The 12,819-nt window shown below is 39.1% G+C and overlaps 1 protein-coding gene across 6 annotated transcripts in view; it reads left to right on the top strand.

The window, feature by feature from the left end:
- Positions 1-12,209, top strand: part of palm3 (paralemmin 3) — a 31,118-nt gene extending 18,909 nt beyond the window's left edge. For 3 of the 6 annotated variants that reach the window (XM_080880780.1, XM_080880779.1, XM_080880782.1), the window contains 7 exons: positions 2,470-2,522; positions 3,014-3,094; positions 6,194-6,321; positions 6,924-6,996; positions 8,688-8,712; positions 9,290-9,340; positions 10,424-12,209. In XM_080880780.1, the coding sequence (XP_080736906.1) occupies positions 2,478-2,522; positions 3,014-3,094; positions 6,194-6,321; positions 6,924-6,996; positions 8,688-8,712; positions 9,290-9,340; positions 10,424-11,367 (1,347 nt within the window). In that variant the 5' untranslated portion in view covers positions 2,470-2,477 and the 3' untranslated portion in view covers positions 11,368-12,209. Of the gene's footprint in view, positions 1-53; positions 112-2,469; positions 2,523-3,013; positions 3,095-6,193; positions 6,322-6,923; positions 6,997-8,687; positions 8,713-9,289; positions 9,341-10,423 lie in introns of all 6 variants that reach the window. The other 3 variants (XM_080880781.1, XM_080880783.1, XM_080880784.1) reach the window with 3 other exon arrangements.
- The last annotated feature ends 610 nt before the right edge of the window (positions 12,210-12,819 follow it).

Below are 12,819 nucleotides of genomic sequence, written 5' to 3'. Positions count from 1 at the left end.
CTCATCAAAGCTCTTGTTTGTGTTTGCTTGTTTATCTCTGGCTGCTATTCTAGGCGCTCTCCTGGAGCCCTGATGAGACACAAGCCGCCGCTCCCCACGGAGGGTTATACTGTAAGCTGTCACTGCACCTTCAGTCATTCAAAACCCTGGCACAATAAGATTTTGTCTCTTTCTACCTCTTTTGCTCTTTTGCTCTTGAAAGCTGCATTCTATGTTGTCTCTGTATATATAGCATATGTATATACTTTCCCATGTCTTTCTGCTGATGCTTTTACTTTGTGCACATTTTAGAGAACGGCAGAATAATGAGAGCCATGCTGGAGGTTGTGTCCTCATCAAAATTTTTCTCTTTCCTCCTTTTTTCCATCTTTCTCTGTTTCCCCTCTCCATACAAAGTGCATGCACATTTTCATATATTTTATTTGAGTCCCGCTCCCGCTCCCCCTCCACCACCACTACCTTCCCCACTCCTGGAGGGTGCCAAAAGGAATCCTTCAGGTGTTGGTAAGAGAAAGTTTCTTGCTATGATAAGCCCTGAAAGATCTACCATATTTTAGGAGCAACATAAGCTAAAGTGCTAGGTTGCCTTCTGGGAAGAAAGAAAAGAGACCTGATTTGCAATGTGCGTGTATCAGGATGGGGAGGGCATTTTGGGGAAAAACAAGCAATGTGTCCAAGAGTTGATGTGTCAAGGCTTATTCTGGCAGCTTCTTTAATTTTATTGAATTTGATGTGCCAGGATAAAGTTTTATTTTAGTCTCAAATCTGGCATCATCTCTGAAATGTAGCCTTCCTGTTGGTGTGCTTATTGCCATCTTTATGAGGTTTTACAGGTTATGCATCTGGAAAGTGTTTTGCGAGTGCATGTTGTGCATTGGTAAGCACATATTTTGCGCTTCAAAGTGCTGTGATGGCGATTAGCAGCAGTAGTTGTGACAGCGTGGCATTTGGTATAGAAACGGCTCCCTGCATTAGTCAGATCTGTCCCAGTGTGACATCTCAGTTACCCTGGTGGCTAAATGTTTACTGGTGTAGGACAGCACTCCTAGCATACCACACAGGATTGACGGTGACAAGCAAAATGTTGCTGTCATTTTGTGGGGTAAAAACCCCCAAAAACTTCAATTTCCAATAACTGTTTTAATTATGTTTCCTATATTTTTATGGAACCTAGTCAGTGCTGAATTACATGCGGGTCAGAAATACGTGTTGTTTTTCTCCTAGGAAGTTAACTTTATTTTTAAATTTTATTTTAAGAGTTTCACTCTGTGGAGAGCAAAATATGGAGAGTTATGGCTTGTGATGGCAGGAAGTCGGTAATGACTGAGTTGCCGTGAGCTGGTTGCTATGTGTGGCTCTGCTCCTAGTTTGGGGTAACTCAAATATTATCCCACAGAGTGTCAGCTGCAAGGGAAAACAAATATTGTCTGTGCTTATCTTCTTGCAGATGCCTGAGGCTGCGTCATGACAAAAACAAAAAGCTTAATGGGGGTACTGGAAAGACATTTTGGGCGGATGATCGTGAGTCATATTGGGTCCGATAATGAGGATACATAGTAATGCTAGTCCAGCTGCATACTTCACAAATAGCAAAGGCTAAATTCCTGCCTTTGATTTTTGATACCGCTCATTAGCTGCCGCTGTCCTCTGATGTAGAGACTCAACTGCACTCCGAGAGTTGGGGACCAATGCAGAAATGTTGTTTGATTCTCATCTTTATACACTCTTCAAACCAGTGTTTCTCAACTGGGGGTACTAGAACCCCTAGTGTTAGTCTAAATAGAGCTGAGGGTTCTTATGATTTTTATGTTAATTTAAAACCTATCAGTTATGCATGTTTTTTAAACAAAACTGTTGTAAGTTGATATAAAAATGTTTGACAAGCCACATTTTTATGTTCAGTATTTCTGTTTCCGATGCACTTTGTAACTGTCATTAGCCAGTTTCTAAACCAGAGAGAGGAAGAAAAACAATGCTACAACACAGCAAAAATAAAGTCATGAAAATACTGTTTATCACTAACTTAGTGATGGATTTAAACAGCTAATGAGTAGTATTTTAAGTCTTTTTTTTATGTTCAATGACACATATTATGCAGATGTCTTCTTTTTTTTTACTAGAAAATGCTTTGAGCTGCTCGGGCTTACTTCCCTTAGAGAAGACAATTCAAAGGAGGAACATTATTGAGAAAAGTTTGAAAAAAGTTTATGAAATACTGCTTCAGGCAAGAGACATTTTTTGCAAGAACACAAAAACCTCGTCAAAAACTGCATAACATGGACATCTCAACAAAAGGAAACACATAATAGGAATCCAGAGCATTCATCCAAAATAAGTGCTGAAGCTCATTCTCTCAATTCAGTGAATATGGTACATTTTGAGCATAAATGCATCCAGCTGACTCGCCTCATATTTGTTTAACCTCTGATCTTTAACCTTTGCTCCTATCCCGTCTTGTTTTTGTCCCAGGTGCCGAGATGGATGAGGCTGAGAAATACAAACAGCGCATTGAGGCCATCGCTGTGAGTCCACACACACACACACACACACACACACACACACACACACACACACACACACACATATATTTGTCTGCATACACGGAAAAAAAGAGGGTGAAGAGACCGTGCTCTTAGAGCTGTCCTTAACTCTTAAATATTTTAATGAGTGTGCTGCGTGCTGAGCCAGTCTGTCCCCGGTCCCACGAAAACAACACCAGTTTGCCAGGCAACAGCTGCTTTGAGCGTTATGTAAAATAGAGTACACCTAATGTTCACAGTGACAGTGTCCTATGACATGATGGGTGGTTAGATAGGTGTCCTCATTTCACTTCTCCTCTCCATTAACTTCTTCTTCATGGCTGCTTCTCACCTTTCTTTATTTCTGATGTGTTATTTACTCTTCCAAATCATCTTCCTGCTGCCTCTCTTCATTTCTACTAAACTCTCTAAGTATGTCCATATTTATTCTCTTTCCTTGCCATATTTCGCATTCCTCCACTTCTTTTTTGTAGGAGAAGCGTCGGTTGCAGGAAGAGCAGGACAGATCCAGAAGAGAGAAGGAGGATGAGAAGCTCAGACTACGGCAGTTCAAGGTCTGACACACACGTATTCAGGATGAGCTAACCTGTCTCATTCATTTACACACTTACTCACACAGAGAGACACAGCCTTAATTTCACTCAGCTAAAATCCTCCGTAGGCTCATTCCAGCTCATTCCAGCTTGTTAACAAGCAGATTGCCTCCAAATTTATTTCCTTTTCACATTCAGTATCTCACACATAGACACACGGATGAGCTGTAAGTACAGACTTGCACATTTCCTCGCCCTGTCACTCTCTCACAAGGTTAGCGGCAAGCCTTCCTTTGTTGAAATCAGTTTTTATGTGTGTGTTTACACACTCACATAGTTACAGAGCTGCTCTATTGTTTTCACATCATTTCCACACTGGTGTTCCAACTTCCTACTCCACTGTGTTATGCTGCCCTGGGGCACATTCCTCAAATTTTGTGAAATTTGTGCAGAAAGTGTTTGTGTGCATGCAGGTATGCATGTGTGTGCCAGTATAAATCCTGTAGCAGAATATTGTGTGTGCCTGTGAATTTGTGCAGAGTGCTCCAAATGTGCGTTTTTGAGATCAAAAGTCTATGTGCAAGAGGCTTCAGCGATTAATCTTACATGATTGTATTGCCGTCTCGCAGGAGTTATTATCGTTACAGCTTTTAGCACATTCATTAGCTTTGACATTGACTCTAACCTCTGGTTAGATGCAAGGATTTGATAAGTGGGAGTAGCAGCTTATATGCAGTTCCTGACCTGCAGAGAAGTTTAGAGGGGCCTGCCTAGCTAGCCAAAGGCACAGGGAGGGGAACAGAGCTAGGCTTGTCCTGCACAGCAGGAGAAAACACAGAGATGGTATTGTGACGTTTACTTTTGAGTAGGAAACTACTGGCCAACGGTGGCCAGATTATGAACACATGGGCCAATAATCTGGAACAGAGCGGTTTCTGAGAAGATTGCAGACATCGCCTCGTATTACAGAGTGAGAGATATCACTTTTACAAGATTTATATCACATTGAGGACTGTGATAGAGCTCACCCGGTGTCAGCTGGAATTGATTTGACCAGACATTTTAATAGAGAGACATGACACTCAATAGAAATCTATGCCTTCTATATGCCATGCTTTATTTCGAGGTAAGGTTTGAGCAGTTTTTATCAGATATGTGCTTTTAAATTAAGGTTATTTGATGTAATGCTTCGATTAACTGCACAAGCAGGTGCCTAGAGACATGTTAAGCAGAGATTCACAAGTTGCAATTTTCTTGGCCAACTGGGATTTCCTTTATAATATGGTAATATTGACTTTTGCCAATTTCAGAATATACAGTACATGTCAACAAAATCTGTCTATTATCATAACATTATCAAATGTTAGTTTTTGTAGTAAAACAAGATTAAATTTTAAATGTCCCCAAACTGCATTAAATATATTAGCGCAAGTGTTAATGAAATATTACTGCACTGTTTTCCTGTTTTATTATACTGCCACCTGCAGTTAGTTCAGAGGCCTTGAGTTTCAGTTAAACGTCTGTTGCTGGTAGCAACCACTACTAGCAATATGCTAACTCGGTTCCATAACCTAACAGCACAGTAAGAGTAACCTAACAGTAAGCTAGCTTAACTCTATTGCTTTCACTACGTTCCAGATATAACTTATCTAACCTTGCTGAACCACTATCTGTAGGTATTTCATTTTCTGAAGCTGTTTTATTAATATTCTTGTAGTCTATTAATTTCTACTAGCCCAGGTTAGCCTCGTGCTAAATAGGCTAGTAGCGGTGTGCTAACTGTCATTTGTTAAACTTTCTGACTGTGCTGTTAAACTTATATGTGGACTGCTGTAGTATAATATAATCACATTAGTAAGAATATTTTTATTTAATATTTCATATCTATATGTATACAAAACATAATAAATCAGAATAATAAAAAAATAAAAGACAGAAGATAAATATAAATTCATACAGCTCTGTTCCCCTGTGCTAACAAGTAGCAAAAAAAAAGTCTCTTGGTTTCTGGCCAATCCACCAAATGAAATACTCAACAAATGCAAAAATAAAATATCACAGAGCTTTTCAAACCTGTCAATAATTTGACTGTTTGGATACCATGTTTTCTTTAAAAATCATGCTAAATCCAGTAGTACAATATTAGAAAGCTTTTCAACTTCACTGATTCAAACATATGTCCCAAGTCACATTTATTTGTTTTCATCATTTTATTACCATACCTTCGAAGTAAAAGTTGTGAAGCATCTAAAAGATCTTCCTACAGAGTTATTAGTTGTGCGCACACCTCTTGTGTCAGGTCTTGTGTTGGTATCTTAAGGTGGCAGAAGAGTTGAAATTATATACAGTGTGTTGATTGTGTGCCTAGACAATAGACGGTCTGTTTTTTTTTAAAGGATGTAGTCACCATGATTTCAGCTGCTGGTTTGTCCTGTTACGAAACCTGACCACTTTATTGTGGGATTTTGAAATTAGACACGATGGATACGAAGCTGCATGTTTACTGGCTAACCACTTGTGAGTGACATATTGTTAACTAATCAGCAGTACCCTTTATAATCCTCCTGTCTGAGTCTTAAAATTACTATAATTTATAAAATGAATAATGTTCCATTTAATGTGACCTGTAACAGTGTTTGAGTCCAGTAAAGTCATCAGGAAAGTGTTTACTGATGTCAAAGACCGAGGGGGCAGAGGACTGTTTTCCCATAAACCTCTATGCAACGATAAGTCTTGGAGCCACGTCCCTCTTTTATTATGTCTGTGGTGTAGACTGTGTTTCATGGATGGTTTGGCAAAGTGAATATCATTAGACACACAATGATAATGCTGGGAGTCTTAAAATACAGGAGAAAACATGAAAAAACTGAATGTTGGCAGGCCTCCAGTGCTGCTAATAAGCTAGTTTATCTATTGATTTGCAGTGCTGCTTAAACATATGACTGAAAATGATCTGAGATATAATCAGGATATATATAAAATATTTGCAGTCTATTTCTCCATATTATTACCCTCTAAACCCATCAGTAATATAATTACATTAATGAACTACAATACTAATGAAAGTTGGTTCACTGTTTTTCCCCCTTCATCTCCTTCACCCCTTCTTTGTTCCTGTAGAGGAAGTCGCTGAGAGAGCAGTGGTTAATGGAAGGAGCTCCCTTATCCCCAACCTCTCTGGACGCTGAGAGCCTTCACTCACCTCCATGGAGTGCCCAGGCCCAGCATATGGAAGAGCACATTGAAAAGTATATCCACAGTTTGTGGGATTTTGTGTGTGTGCATCTGTGTGTTAGTGCTAGAAGACAAGGAAGACATTTTGTGTTTGTCTGAGACAGTTAGCAAAGCAGAGAATGAGAGAAGTGTCACAATTCAGTTGTTTTTGCATAGTTGAAACTTCATGTATATTGCAGAATACCCTCTTCTGTTTCAGTCTTCTAATAGTTTTCTTCTCTTTTTTTGCTTTTGTTGTACATAATGTATTCTTTGGCAAAACTGAATTTTAATCCTGCCAGTACTGAACTCACGCAGAGAAGGAGCCACACACGAAGAGATTTTTCTGAACTGTAGTGCACAAAGTTGTCAAAGCTCTGAAAATTACAAAGATCCCACTCTAATTATTCCAAAGGTCCACAGCTTTGTATCACTTTCCTATAAGTTTTCCAGCACATGTTGTACATGTAAACTAAAATTTTGGGGGAAAGTGCTTGTAGTAGTGATGCCTACTATTATTCAGTTAGGGTAATGTAATATTTACCCAAGTTCTTTTAGACCTTACCCAGTATGAGGATGTTGTTATCATAGGTTTGATTGTGTTTGTTCTTTCTTTGTACGTTTGTGTCCATCTCAGGTCGCAGTCAGAGAATAAGCAGTTGGCAGACGAGCAAGAAAAGCTGGAGCAAAGGACAGAGGATGGTGAAACGGTGCGGTAGTTGTGTGCTCACACACACTCACACTCACCCACTCACCCAGTCACTATGTGGACACAAAAGGGGTTGGTATATGTGTTGAACAAGCTTGCTCCATCATCTTCCATTAAGCAGAAAATTTCCCACAACCTCTGTCTGTGGCTTTTTGCCATGCATAATGCATTCCACTCTTAATGTACCTTTGATGTAGCACCTCTTGTTCAAAAGCAGGAACTTTATAAATGCAAGCAACCCCGTTATGTAAACAATACGGCATTAGATCCTCTCTTGAATTATTGTTTTAGCTCAAGCCAAGGCCGTGTATGTGTACTTCACGTCCGAAGGCCTTTATAGTCGGACAAAAGTTGTCTGTCCTCGTCAACTGCCTGCTCCAGGGTCTTTTAGTAAAGTTTGTCATACTTGTATATCTTAACCTTGGCTTTTGGAGCTCAACTAAAATCAGTAGGAGACGTAAACAGAAGATTCCACTTTTAATAGGTTTTACAGCCTATTAGCCATTCTGGCTGTGATAGAGGAACCTTTGAATGCTTGACCTTATCTTCTGTGAAAATTAAATGTTTTAAACAAGCTCAGCCAATAAGGCTTTGATTTTAGTGGGCCAGACTGGGAGTGAGTGAAAGGTACAGTACATCTGATAAACCAAATTCACATTTTTCTTCACTTCTTGCGTGTTTGATGTGGTTAAGTACTTTAGATGGGGTCAACTTTCACCGGTTACAGCAAAACCACATAAATTTTGCTCATCAGCTGCAGCAGCAGCTTGTTTATAGGGAGCTGGCAAAATAAATTGTGTCGAACGCTAAATCTAAAGGAGGAGGACTGGGACGTAGCTTATTAATGACTCATCCAGCAAACATAAAATCATTATCTCAGTGCAAATCATCAGCTAGTCTCTCCATCCATGTTACATCAGCATGATTACGTTGGCCAAAAACATCTGAACAGACAGCGGTGCTGTGCTAGCTTTACACTGATTGAGTGGTGCTGACTAACACAGCAGGGGTGAATGCTCAAGCCACAGCAACAAGTAGATAAGTTAGTCAGTATGTGAATAAATGCCATTAACACTGCAATCATTCTGCAAGCACATTCACACACCACAGAAAATAATATGTGGTGACCTTTAAAAAAAACTGTAGAGCGAAGTTTTAGGCTAAAATGCCAAAATTTCAGTCACTAAAAGTGGAGAATGAGCTTCTTGGATGGTCTGCAATTAGGTAATTGCATTAGAAATGCCCCAAAGGGCATCAACATCACAATAACGGTTGAGAGAGTCAGTGACTCGAATTAGCAGAGGTGACGCCAGCAGGCAGCTGCTGGCTACAGCCACAGTCTGTTCAGAAATAAAGCTTCATTTCTTTCTTTCATGCTATTGTGGTTGTTGCTTTTTTAATGTTTGTATTTTATGACAGAGCATTGACTTTAAGTACACTTAAAATGTGCATCATCTTTTTTTGGCTGCTCCCTTTAGTGGTTGCCATAGCGGATCATCTGTCTCAATCTCATCAGATCTCACCCATTTGAAGGGGGAAGTTTAGTCAGTTTAGATCAGTTTAAACTGCACTTGTCTTAACTGATTATAGTGTTGGGTAGAAATTAGCAAACTTTATAAAGTCAACACTTCACAATGTCACCATTTGAGTACAATACATTTCATTTGTCCCCTGTTCCTTTTTACCCAACAGGTAAAAATGTTACATGCTGGAGATGGTAAGTAGATGAACATCTCTTTGGGAATTAAGAAATGTAAAAATTTGGTGCTTTGCTTTTCATTGTCTTTTTAATCAAAGAAAGTGATAAATTCAGTAAATCAACCCTGAAAAATAGTTTAAATTCATAAAGAATTTGTATGTATAAATGTAGAGTGAGGTATTGCTGTCATCCATCTGCCTGCTTCACTTAACACTCACATGGTATTCTGTCCAAAACCTTTTAATGTGTGCGTGCACACTTTTCTGGCACCTACCAACTATCAGTCAACAGCTGCGCTACTAATTCTGCTTTTACTTAATTGCATCAGTCCATACTGGTTAGATTTCATTTCTTTAATTCTGGGACTTCTTCCAGCTTCTCTTTCTTTACTTGCAATGGATTGTGAATGGATGCCATCCTATAGAAAAGAATAACGTTATTTAGTCAGGACATGACAGCTTATCCAAAGCACAGGTGTAATAACTGATGCACTACACCTTATACTGTAAATTCTGGTTAATTATTGCTCCATCATGTTCAGCATGCTCAAGTTACACATTACATGTCTATTAATAACTAATTATTTTGTCCTTAGAAGTGGTCAGTGATGTTGCACAGAATGGAGAAAACAATTCAACTGGATCAGGTGGGCATAGGACATTCACCTCAACAGAATATCATCCAGAAACATCCAGGCTTTTATTAAAATCTCCGTCATCATCCTGAGCCTGATAAAATCTTATCCTTTCTCTGTCCTTCCTCTTGTTAATTCTTATCTAATCACCAGCTTGTGCTGACCCTGTTTATCTCACCTCAAAGACCACGTAATTCCCTGCAGATGTGCTTGTCTATATGAGTTGTATACACTGATAGAAATTTGCATTATAAAGGACAGAGTGGCACACGCGTACCTATGCTGTACTGGAAGATCATATATTCTGTTATGAATAATTACACATGTTGGATAAGGGTTTGAATTTAAATATATGCTAATAGAAACCTAAGTGCATAACTTGCATTTTTATAGTTCAGCAGGTTCATGGACATGTCCGTTGGGATGCTACTCAAGCTGTTAAAGTAGACAAAAGAGTTGGTGAAATGTAATCAACCCATCCATTTATATTGAAATCATCCAGTGCCTAAAACTTTCTTGTCCAGACTGCAGAATTTAAATGGCTTCAAAAACATTAGTTGGCATACGTATCTAGTTTAAGTCCAGTCCTTTTTCCATTCTCGTGTCTCCAACTCTTTATAAAGCTAGTACTTCTTTACCTCATGGCCGAGCCTAAAAGGTTTAGCATATATTTATTTTTTTACTATTTGATATATACACTATTTCAACATCAGCTAAAAAATATATCTATATTATTATTATTTTTCTTTTTTAATGTATTTTTAGCTGATGTTGAAATGGTCAATATGTTCTGCTTCATTCAAATGGATACCTCTCTTCATTAGTATGCACTTCATGGAGCAGGTCAATAATTTTTCCATCTAATGGATCATTCATGGATAGAAAACCGTTTGGTTAAATGTTGCACATGAATTGGCTGCACTGAGCTAATGATGTAAAAAGCAACCTCTAACTGTATTGAAAAGCTGCTTCTACACCAGCCATTATGAATGTTTATAATCAATGTAAAAGGTTCAGTTCAATACTGATGAATGAAGAACATTTTTTAACGAATTTTGTTGACCTTTATTGATATGTATTTGTTGGTTTCTTCAGAAAAAAGTGAAAGTGATACGGAGGTATACCAAGAAGCACCACTGGATGAAAATGGAGTCATTGTAACCAATGGTGTGGAAAACACTGAAGTTAGTGCTTCAGATGAAAATAATCAGTCACTCACTAATGGGCCAACCAGTGATGTTAGTGTGGAGATGGGAAAGAATTTGGATGTTTCTGAGGAAGATCCAGTCAAGGTTCCAAATACCAATGTTAAAGAAGAGGAGGAAGAAGAAGGGACTCTGGTGATGAGAGCAGAATGCATCTTCATCACAGATGATGGGGATGATGTTTCTGGAGAGGTTGTGCCGCAGGCAGATCAACAGGAGTCCGTGCAGTCAGACCAGATCCTTCTGCCAAATCCAGAAGCAGAAGCCAGCAAAGAGGGAGGGGAGGCTGCAGAGGAGGATGTACAAACAGAAACTTTTACAGAGCCATTGGGAGACATAGATGATAGCATAAAGGCAAATCCAGGTGAAGATGAAGATAGAGATGTAAAAACTGAGGGCCAGGACAACGAATTGAAAGATCCAGCCTGTGTGCAGTCGCAGTCCCTAATCAGTCCTCCAGAGAGCACTGTGGTGGCTTTGTTGCCTGTCTATACTGAGGCACAACCTTCTAATCTTAGTCCCAATCTACAGGTTCAAGCTGAAGAATCAGCAGCAGTACCAGAGGAAACTGAGGCAGCATCAAAAGCACAAGAGGCTACCTGTCTTACTGATCAGTTCCAGGAGGTGCCTCTGGCTGATGCCCAAGAAAACCAAAGAACAGAGGCAGGGTCTGGGGAACAGGAACCCCTTCTGTTGAACGCCAAAGCCCCCAGCACCATGGTAGAGCCAGCAGGCGCTGACAGCCCAGCCAATGCTGGGGCACCGAGCCCAAACGCAGCTAGCCAAGGAGAGTCAACCAAGCCCAAAAAATGCGACTGCTGCTCTGTCATGTAAATGCCCTCTGTGTACATGCATTTACTCTCAACCTCTTCACTCTGCCAGTATCCTTCAGCCTGTGCATTGGCTGCTCAGTTCATAACAATTACTTCCCTCATCTCTTTGTTTTGTGCATCCATCCATTTTTTTTAATAAGAATGCCTGGAAGCTGCTTCCCTTTCCTCCACTGTCCACTGCCAACATTCCTAGTATTCCTCTTGAAATTTCCTCATCCCCAGTCTCAAGCTTTGATGCTGCAACAGGAAGTGTGCTCGCTCCAACATGAGGAGAGGAATCACATGGACTGAACTAGTTTTAAAGTGGAACTACAGTTTTAAAAAGAAAAACCACACAGTTTTTTTTTGGGCCACACTGTTTTGAGTTTGATAAAATTCTCTTGAGAGAACAAAAATGATTTCATGTATTTTACATTATTTGCTGAAGTCATTTTGTAGTTTTAAAAATCTGAGTTGTAACTGGAAAATTGCAATGTTATGGAAAGGTTCATAAATTTCTGGAGATATTCTGTTTTACTGACTTGAAGCTGGACTGTTATCGCTTTAGGCTTTTTAATAAATGTTTTTAATCCCACTACAGTAGCCTAAACAGGTTTAACCAACTGACTATTTGGTTAAATTGTGTCATTTATAAACAGTGTGCTCCATTGATAGTTAAAAAAATATTACCTAAAAGTATGATACATATGGGTTTTTTAAAAAAAAATTCTTAACATGGAAGGCCTGGAATTCCTGAGATGACTCTGTTACAAATGTACATACTGTATACAGAAAGCGTGTATAATTTTTTTTTTTTTTTGAAATGATTTAATGATTAAACTGTCATTTGCAATACTCTTCTTAACATAACTTGGTCTGCATTCAGAGTGTTTGTTCTTCAAATACTGAATTTATCCCAAAACATCATCCATGCTTCATGCAAAAGAAATGCAAAAACGGCTGTATTACATTTTTTCTCTGTTCATGGTTTTTTACCTAGTTATATAGACACCACTAGGAAACAGAATTTAAGATTCAGATTGAGAAATCCCACGACACAAAACTTAACTTTGCATGTATTACTACATGCAGTTTACTTTTAGATTGTATTTATTGGTTTTTATTTTGGACATACTGCTTAGAAAAAGATATGTTAAAGCATTGAAAGGTGAATCATGAGTGCACACTGGACCAGTCTTCCAAATGTATGCACATGAAGCTTTTTATTATGAAAGAAATAAGGGAACTAGTCATCACCTTTTGGCAGTAGCTGGTGTTCCCTTCAACATGTCTCACTGCATGTGCTTCTCCCAGGTCTTGGGATAGTCCCATGGATAACAGCAGGGTCTTCTTATTGACCAGACTAAAGCTGGAGTCTTTGGAGAAAGGACTGCAGCATGTCCTCGAACTGAAAAGAAGTCCTGCTGAGCTGAGAGCTCCCAGAATCTCTGCTCCATCTGACAACAAAGACATT

Source organism: Rhamphochromis sp. 'chilingali', assembly GCF_963969265.1.
Source record: "Rhamphochromis sp. 'chilingali' genome assembly, chromosome: 4".
Classification (NCBI taxonomy): domain Eukaryota; kingdom Metazoa; phylum Chordata; class Actinopteri; order Cichliformes; family Cichlidae; genus Rhamphochromis; species Rhamphochromis sp. 'chilingali'.
The sequence above is the reverse complement of the archived record's forward strand: the minus strand, read 5'-3'. Positions and strand labels throughout refer to the sequence as shown.